Source organism: Trichechus manatus, unplaced genomic scaffold (assembly GCF_000243295.1).
Source record: "Trichechus manatus latirostris isolate Lorelei unplaced genomic scaffold, TriManLat1.0 scaffold00191, whole genome shotgun sequence".
NCBI classification, from domain to species: domain Eukaryota; kingdom Metazoa; phylum Chordata; class Mammalia; order Sirenia; family Trichechidae; genus Trichechus; species Trichechus manatus.
In genome coordinates, this window is record NW_004444127.1 from 3,261,295 (window position 1) to 3,270,598 (window position 9,304).

Below are 9,304 nucleotides of genomic sequence, written 5' to 3' on the forward strand. Positions count from 1 at the left end.
AAAAAAAAAAAAAAGGTCCTCCAATGTCAAGAAGGGAGAGTATTGACATGTCGTGGGGTTGTTAACCAATATCATAAAACAATACGTATACTGACTGTTTAATGAGAAACTATTTGTTCAGTAAACCTTCATCTAAAGTACAATAAGAAAAAACTAAAAAAAAAAAAGATTACAGCCAAGAAAACCCTATGGGGCAGTTCTACTCTGTTACATGGGGTCACTATGAGTCTAAAATTGACCTGATGGCACCTAATAACAACCAAGGAACAGAAGCTGAAAAGAGACAAGGACCTTCCCCAAGAGCTGACAGAGAGAGAAAGCCTTCCCCTACAGCTGGTGCCCTGAATTTGGACTTCTAGCCTCCTAACTGTGAGCAAATAAATTTTTACTCATTAAAGCCATTCGCCTGTGGTATTTCTGTAATAGCAGCACTAAGAAACGAAGACACTCTTCCAGCTGCCTCCCACTCTACTCATAAATGTTAATATCCCCCAGCCAAACACCATCAGGAACACTCCTATAGTTGAACTTTGGGTTTAGTGTTCATTGCAAGGAAGCAATGGGGAATGGTGGAGTATCTCTTAAGAGGATGTTAGAAAGAATTTATAGGATTTGGCTTGTGTTAGATGACCTTGGGGTGGGTTTAAGGAAGCAAGAGTCCCTGGGTGGTGCAAATGGTTAACATGCAAAAAGTTGGTGGTTTGAGTCCACCCACAGACACCTCGGAAGAAAACCCTGGCCATTTCCTAAAAATTAGCCACTGAAAACCCTATGGAGCACGATTCTACTCTGATACACATAGGGTAGCCCTGAGTCGGAATTGACTGGTTGGTTTGCTCTGGACTGGAGGCTGTCAAGCTGAAAGAAATGAAGGAAAAATTCAAGCCTCAAGTTTCAATAGTGAAGGATTCTATGGGGAAAATATTAAATGACACAGGGCGCATCAAAAGAAGATGGGAGAAATACAGTCATTATACCAAAAAGAATTGGTCGACGTTCAAACATTTCAAGAGGTAGCATATGATCAGGAACCGAAAGGTACTGAAAGAAGAAGTCCAAGCTGCACTGAAGGCACTGGCGAAAAACAAGGCTCCAGGAATTGACAGAATATCAACTGAGATGTTTCAACAAACATATGCAGCACTGGAAGTGCTCACTTGTCTATGCCAAGAAATTTGGAAGACAGCTACCTGGCCAACCGACTGGAAGAGATCTATATTTATACCTATTCCCAAGAAAGGTGATCCAACAGAATGCAGAAATTATCGAACAACATCATTAACATCATATGCAAGTAAAATGTTGCTGAAGATCATTCAAGAGCGGCTGCAGCAGTACATCGACAGGGAACTGCCAGAAATTCAGGCCAGATTCAGAAGAGGACCTGGAACCAGGGATACCATTGCTGATGTTGGATGGATCTTGGCTGAAAGCAGAGAATACCAGAAAGATGTCTGCCAGTGTTTTATTGACTATGCAAAAGCATTCAACTGTGTGAATCATAACAAATTAACGTTGCAAAGAATGGGAATTTCAGAACACTTAATTGTGCTCATGAGGAACCTGTACACAGACCAAGAGGCAGTTGTTCGGACAGAACAAGCGGATACTGCGTGGTTTAAAGTCAGGAAAGGTGTGCATCAGGGTTGTATCCTTTCACCATACCTATTCAATCTGTATGCTGAGCAAATAATCCAAGAAGGTGGACTATATGAAGAAGAGGGGGCATCAGGATTGGTGGAAAACTCATTAAAAACCTGCATTATGCAGATGACACAACCTTGCTTGCTGAAAGTGAAGAGGACTTGAAGTACTTACTGATGAAGATCAAAGACTACAGCCTTCGATATGGATTACACCTCAACATAAAGGAAACAAAAATCCTTACAACTGGACCAACAAGCAACATCATGATAAATGGAGAAAAGATTGACGTTGTCAAGGATTTCATTTTACTTGGATTCACAATCAACACCCATGGAAGCAGCAGTCAAGAGATTAAATGACGCATTGCATTGGGCAAATCTGCTGCAAAAGACGTCTTTAAAGTGTTGAAAAGCAAAGATGTCACCTTGCAGACTAAGGTGCACCTGACCCAAGCCATGGTATTTTCAATCCCATCATATGCATGCGAAAGCTGGACAATGATTAAGGAAGACCGAAGAAGAACTGACGCCTTTGAATTGTGGTGTTGGCAAAGAATATTGAATATACCATGGACTGTCAAAAGAATGAACAAATCTGTCTTGAAAGAAGTACAACCAGAATGCTCCTTAGAATCAAAGATGGTGAAACTACCTCTTACATAGTTTGGACATGTTGTCAGGAAGGATCAATCCCTGGAGAAGGACATCATGCTTGGTAGATGGTCAGATGGATTGACACAGTGGCTGCAACAATGGGCTCAAGCATAACAATGATTGCGAGGATGGCACAGGACCAGGCAGTGTTTCATTCTGTGGTGCATAGGGTCGCTATGAGTCGGAACCAACTAGATGGCACCTAACAACAACAACAGGAAGCAGGGGTAATTCTATGATTGGGTTATCTTAACAAATCTTAACTATAAGGTGGGAGGAATGACGCAAAGCTAAAGCTATAATTGGCATAGAAGCAGCAGGCATTCATAGTAGTCAAAGTAAATGTTTTATCATTTATCTCGATTAGACAATTACTCACATTTTTGTCTGTGCTTAGACATGATCTTGTTTTTATCTTGATCTATCATAGTCATAGAGTTGCCTTGTCTGATGTCGATGTTTTGTGGAATTATTTCGAGTTTTCAACTGAACATCAAGGCCTAGCTGATAGTACGAGGCCAGCTTCCAGATGACAGTGGCTGCTTTTCTCTTAAAAAAAACACAGCCATTCCTAACTTTGCCCAAGCTGTTCCTTCAGCTAGGATGTTCTTCTCTCTCCCCCAGCCAAACCCTGGCCTGGTGGGACGCCCGCCCACACTTACGAGGATCACTGCCTTGGCCTTTGGCTGAAGTTTAAGACACAAGACCTCAAAGCACCCTTAGCTACATGCCCACCAGCCCATCACGGGCCGCAGGCTGGTCCCTAGGCGGACACACAGCAGGTTTGGGAAAGTCTGTTAAAAGCCGACAGCTCCAACCGCTCTCCAAAGAGCAGCTCAAATTCAACGGACCTGGGGAGGTACTCGATACGAACCGCAAGGCTGGCGGACAGGAACACCCCCCATTTCCACAGCAGCTGAGCGGATATCTTTCTCCTAAGCAGTCTCCCCCAACCCAACCACACCCTGTCCGGTGCAGCCAATCCCAAAGCCGGAGCCGCCTTCACCACCAATAAGAAGTCAGTGAAGGCGGGAGCCAAAGCCTTGATTGGCACCTGGTCTCTCAGCAGAGGCCCGGCAACACCGAGTCTGGAGAGGCCTCAAGTTTAGTGGCTTGGCACTGGCGGCCATCTTTACTTCTGGCAAGCCGCGGACTTGGACTAGATCAGGCCCATCACGTGGGTGACAACCCATTTCGGGAAAGGAAGGGAGCATTCTACGCCCTCTAGGGAGCGGATGAGCCCCTCTCCTCACTTTCCCCAGCTCTCCGGGCGCGCCTCCGCTTTAAGGAAGGGGCGTGGCCTCTCCCACAGGGGCGGTTCCGGAACGAGAAGCTTGTTCGAAAGCCGTGAGCGTATTTGGCGGGAAGTTGGCTTCGCTGGGCTACCTGTGGCTCTCCTGCCTTTCCTGGTCCCTGTCTTGTTTCTCCCCAGAGGCCTCTCAATCCCCATTCCATGATCTCGGCATAGGGTCCCGTGTACTCCTTCGCCCGGAAGACGCGATGGCTCCCAGGAAACGACCAGAAACCCAGAAGACCCCTGAAGTTCCTAAGTGCCCCAAGAGCAAGAGGAGCAGAAGTCCTCAGGAGCTGGAGCAAGAGGCCAAGAAACTCTTTGTGAAAGGCCCCGGTACTGTCTGTGCCTGCTGCCTTAATGTTTCCGCCATTTGGGGTTGTGACGCAGGAGACTGGGGTCGGGGAGGGGATGCTCCGAGGTTCCTAAGGCTGTCCGAAGTTACGGACGCCTCAGTCTGTGCATTTTGCTTGCAGATCCTTTGACACCTGCCAGCTTTGAGACCCGAGAACATGGGCTTAACTCCCCGTAGGTGAAGAGAAGACGTAGATAAGCTCCATTATAACCGGCAAAGAGTTTTTTAAGTTCCTTGCCCTGGTGGGGCAGTGGTTAAGCGTTCGGCTTCTAACCAAAAAGGTCAGCAATTCGAATCCACCGGCTGCTCCTTGGAAATCCTATGGGGCAGTTCTACTCTGTCCTGTAGAGTCGCTATGAGTCGGAATCGACTCGACAGCAACGGGTTTAGTTGTTTTTGGTTTTGTTTGTGCTAGGATCTTTCCACACGGAGAACTGCTTAAAATAATCCTACCTTGCCTGGTAGTGTGTGCTGAATTTCGGTAGTCATGATTGTTAGCTGTATGTCCTTGATTTAGGCTGTGAGCCCTCAATTTCTCTCCTTCCTTAGAAAGCTCATTCCTTGAGGCTTTTGCGGGCTTGAACCTGGGACTATAAGGAGTGTCGGGAGTCTCAGAGACTGAAGCAGGGAATTTTTGACGAAGTCTTTTTTTGGTCTATAAGTAGAATTGATTTTCAAGAGACTGGATCTATATAGATCAGGTCCTCAAATGCAGTTTGGTAATATAGAGCTGCTTTATTCCTATTCTAAGTGGATTTACCTCCCCGGAGCAAGCCTGGTTTCCTTAGAGCTAGTCCAGATCCTTTGGATGCTGCTGGCTTCCAGGAGGAGGAGACAGGATTTTGGCCGACAGCTGGCCACCTCTACATTATCTTAATACAGGATTTAAATATTCTTCTTTTCCTAAACAGTGATTTCTACTAGGCTGTCTTAAAATCTTTTTATTGCACACCATATGTGATTTTAAAATTGTCACCCATCTTATCTCTAGTTTCCCAGCTCAAACTGGGAAGTGTTCTGCAATGTACTTTATTTATGCATTGTTTCTTTGGCTCAGGAAGCTTGCAAGATCATGTTTAGCTTTCACTTCAGAATTACTGTTTGGACAGGTAGGGGGTTATAAAGGGGTAGAATCCCTACTCACTGCTTATTATTTGTGCTAGGTGAAGCTAAGCAGATCATGGAAGTGTCATAGATTGGCTATGCTGAATGAAGCAACAAAGCTTTCTAGATTCCGTTAGAAAGATCTTTCCTAAGTGAGATGAGAGAGGAAAATACGTGTCTGTTCTGTTTTGACAGGTTCTAGCAGAAGACATGACTCAGGCTGTCTTTGGGCAGGATTGGCTAACCTGCAGGTTCTGCCGCCATACAGTAGCCTTGTCAGGGCCCTCCACCAGCATAAGCTGGGCAAAGCTGCCTGGCCGATGCTGCAGCAGGTGAGGTGTTTCCTGGCTGAAATGCTCGAGGGTTTGCATGGTGCCTTTTTACTATTAGATGCTCCAAAATTAGATGATGGGTTGGTTGGCAGGTTGGCAGAGTAGTCAGATCACTCTAACCTTGGTGACTGGCCTGTGGGCACCCAGCCAGGTAGAAGTAAAGGTCCCAGCTAGCATGAACTCTGCCCCCTTGCTTTCCAAGATTAGTTCACATACATTGCAAATACTGGTTGGGGAGGAGGGTGGTATTTTCAGGCACAGGGCCAAGCAGTTTTCTTTGGTGGGAAGATTTAGAGATTGGCAGTTTATCCAGGACTTGGATATTAATTCAACTTCATTCTTTTCTCTCTGTGTCAGAGTCTCCAGCAGTCCTTTTTGCACTCTCTGGCTTCTTACCGGATATTCCAAAAGGCTGCCCCCTTTGACAGGAGGGCCACATCCTTGACATGGCACCCGACTCACCCCAGCACCGTGGCTGTAGGTTCCAAAGGAGGCGATGTCTTGCTCTGGAACTTTAACACAAAGGACAAACCCACCTTCATTAAAGGGGTGAGCAATTCCCTCTGCCAGATAGTAGTGGTAATGAAGTGTTTGTGGAAGGGATGAAAAGTCATCCAGTTACAAGGAGATGATTAGGATCAAAAGTAACTGGGTATATTCAAACATGTAAATGATGATGGTACTCTAAATTTATTGAATGTCTGCCCTTAAAATATAAGAAGGTATAAAATGTTGATCGCCCTGAAGTAAATCACCACTTGGAATAGAATTGAAGCCACTTTTTACCTGTTTGGCCTCATCTTGTACTACTGTCTTTCCTCACTTCTTATGCTTTTACCATACCCACTATTTCTATTCCTGAAACTGGGCCTTTGCACTTAGTGTTCCTTTTGTCTGGAATGCTCTTTCCCATGATCCTTTCATGGCTGGCTCCCTCTTATTTTCTGTTCTCTGCTCAATAGTACCTCTTCAAAGAGGCTTGCACTGACCACCCTCTCTAAAGTATCCCCTACCCCACCCAGCCACTTCCTATCTTATTGTCGTTAGGTGCCGTTAAGTTGGTTCCAACTCATAGTGCCCCTATGTACAACAGAACAAAATGCTGCCCAGTCCTACGCCATCCTCACAGTCATTGCTATGTTTGAGCCCGTTGTTGCAGCCACTGTGTTCCTATCTTATTACCCTGCTGTATTCTCCTCTCCCCCAACAATTATCAATATTTGAAATGTTTTACTTATGTGTCTATTTGTATGCCTTTGCCCATGGGAAAGTGAGCTCCATGGTGGCAAGGACCTTGTCTTTCTGGTTCATCACTATCCCCAGTGCCCAGAGCAGTGTTTGGCCTGGAGTAGCTGCTTTGTATTTGTTGAATGAATGAGGGGCTTGAAGTGTAACTGGGCAGTTGGGTGTATATGTAAAAGGTAATTAACAGTCCAGATGCTAAATGCTACAGAACGTAAGAGAGGGAAGAACCCCTTGTGAATCAGAGTTGATGGAGAAAGCCTTGTGGAGGAGAGAGGCGTAAAGAAGAAAAATATTTAGATACATGAAGAGCAAAGGGGGAAAGGCATAGTCTGCTTGGCATAGAGCTTTTTCGGGATGGTCTCACGTGTGCTAGTCTTGATCATCAGTTGCTGAGGGGTGAATGTGTTGGCCCCTCCACCAAAGAGAAGACCTTTAGCTTGCCTAGCTGGTGGCTAATGTTGGAGGGCTGTCCTGTGAAAAGTGACATGCTGGATTTAGATCAGGGGTCACAAACTCCTCTGCCTAAACAAGCCAAACAGATCAAAGAAATGAATGATGTGGGATCAGTGTCACTGATGAGCTGGAGATGGCTGCCATGCAAGAATGTAGGTCCCAAAGTTTATTAGTGGTTACCAGGGGTGGGAGGGAGGGGGGAAGGAGGAAGCATTGAATTTCTGTTTATGGTGATGGAAATTTTGGCAACAGATATTGATGATGGTTGCATAACGTGATTAATGTAGTTCGAAAACCCATTCCTGGCAATTAAATAAAATTAAACACGTTCTGACTCATAGTGACTGTTTAGGGCAGAGTAGAACTGCCCCATAGGGTTTCCAAGGCTGTAATCTTTATGGAAGCAGACTGCCACATCTTTCTCCTGCAGAGTGGCTGGTGGGTTTGAACAGCTGACCTTTTGGTTAGCAGCCGTGCGCTTACCCACTGCACCACCAGGACTCCTTATAAATGTAATTAGTGTCACTAAATTGTACGCGTGAAAAATCTTAAACTGGCAATTCTGTTATAGATATATAACAATTAAAAAAAAGAATGTAGGTACAGTGGTAACAGATATGATTTTTCAAATAAAGCCTGAAATCCTGATTTTTTAGATGAAATTTTCTGTTGGCAATTAAATAAAATTAAACACACTCTGTAGGCTAAACAGAACACGTCTGTGAGCTGGATTGTGCTAGCTTACCATTTTGCCATCTCTAGTTTAGAGAAAGACGAGGCATGGGTGAAGCCAGGATGCGGTCTCTAAGTGGAGGAGTTTGGCGAACGGCCCATCAGAAAAGGCCAGACTAGACAGGTTTGGGAGATCAGGAATCAAGGTGTGAGATGGGGTGTGGGAGAAAACAAGTGCCTGAAGGCAGAAGAAAGGAAGCCAGATGAGGGCTGTGAACGGAGCTCAGCGTGCTTGCTGCCCAGCTGTTGAGGCAGATGACTACCAGGATGGCAGCTTTAGACTGAAATCAGAAGCCAGATTACAGGCAGGAAGAGATTTGTTTTTCCAGGAATCTAGGTCATGGGAATAGAGAAATTTAGTCTAAACCTGGAGGTGGTAAGACGTCGTCTAAGGGTGCCCTTGGGTAAGAGCCATCTGATGAAACTGTTTTAAACTTGTGCCAGGCCAGGACTGCTTTTGGTTTGCATCACCTTTATTACAACGTGCATGCAACTAAAGTTTCCTCACGCTGTAGTGAAGATTGGTCTGGGAAGCTGAACTTTGTGACTAGCAGTTTGGAGCAGAGGAAGGGTATGGTTGTCTGGAGGAGAACTCTGTTTTTACTCTGAAATGCTGACAGCAGAAAGTTGACTTGAGACCAGTTACTGGGGGAGCAACTTGTTAATTCATCTGACCTTGGCTGATCTTTGCATCTTTCAGGTACTAGGCAAGGGAACATGTATTACATTTTTAAATGAAGATTGCTTTATATTTTCTTATAAAAATTCTCTGTGCTCATTGTAAAAAAATTCAAACAATACAGAGAAAAGTATAAAGAATAAAATAAATATGACCTGAAATCCTACCTTTCAGGTATAAGCACTGTTAACCTTTTGGTGAATGCCACCTTGTTAATCCCTGTGCGTGTATACACTGTTACACAACCCGTTCTTCTACTTACCTTGTTACATAAATATTTTATCCTGGAATCTGTTGTTTTTTATTATGTCAGATATTCTAGTTTAATCATATCATACCAGATGGTGACCATTTAAAAATATCCTGTAATTTTCTTTTTCTTATAATGCTCATGGTTTTGGTATTTGAGTAATGCTGGCCTCATAGAATGAGTTGGAAAGTGTCTTAGTCATCTAGTGTAGTGCTGCTCTAGCAGAAATACCACAAGCGATGGCTTTAACAAAGAGAAGTTTATTCTCTCACAGTCCAGTTGGCTAGAAGTAAAAATTCAGGGCGTCTGCTCCAGGGGATGGCTTTCTCTCTCTGTCGGCTCTGGAGGAAGGTCCTTGTCCTCAATCTTCCCCTGGTCAAGGAGCTCCTCAGGAGCAGAGACCCCAAGTCCAAAGGACACGCTCTGCTCCCAGTGCTGCTTTCTTTTTTTTTTTTTATTTTTTTTATTTTTTTTTAATTGTACTTCAGGTGAAGGCTTACAGAACAAATAGTTTCTCATGAAACAGAAGTACACATGTTGTTTTATGACATTGGTTAACAACC

General features: G+C 44.5%; 1 protein-coding gene and 1 long non-coding RNA gene across 2 annotated transcripts in view; one reads left to right on the forward strand and one right to left on the reverse strand.

The window, feature by feature from the left end:
• Positions 1-3,246, reverse strand: part of LOC111822662 (uncharacterized) — a 7,216-nt gene extending 3,970 nt beyond the window's left edge. Inside the window, exons 1-2 of the long non-coding RNA XR_002825803.1 lie at positions 3,152-3,246; positions 2,680-2,849 (exon numbers count right to left, since the gene is read on the reverse strand). This is a non-coding gene — a long non-coding RNA (uncharacterized LOC111822662). The remainder of the gene's footprint in view (positions 1-2,679; positions 2,850-3,151) is intronic.
• Positions 3,247-3,467: 221 nt separating this feature from the next.
• Positions 3,468-9,304, forward strand: part of DDB2 (damage specific DNA binding protein 2) — a 24,546-nt gene continuing 18,709 nt past the window's right edge. Inside the window, exons 1-3 of the mRNA XM_004387687.3 lie at positions 3,468-3,927; positions 5,246-5,382; positions 5,740-5,931. Of these exons, the coding sequence (XP_004387744.1) occupies positions 3,801-3,927; positions 5,246-5,382; positions 5,740-5,931 (456 nt within the window). The 5' untranslated portion in view covers positions 3,468-3,800. The remainder of the gene's footprint in view (positions 3,928-5,245; positions 5,383-5,739; positions 5,932-9,304) is intronic.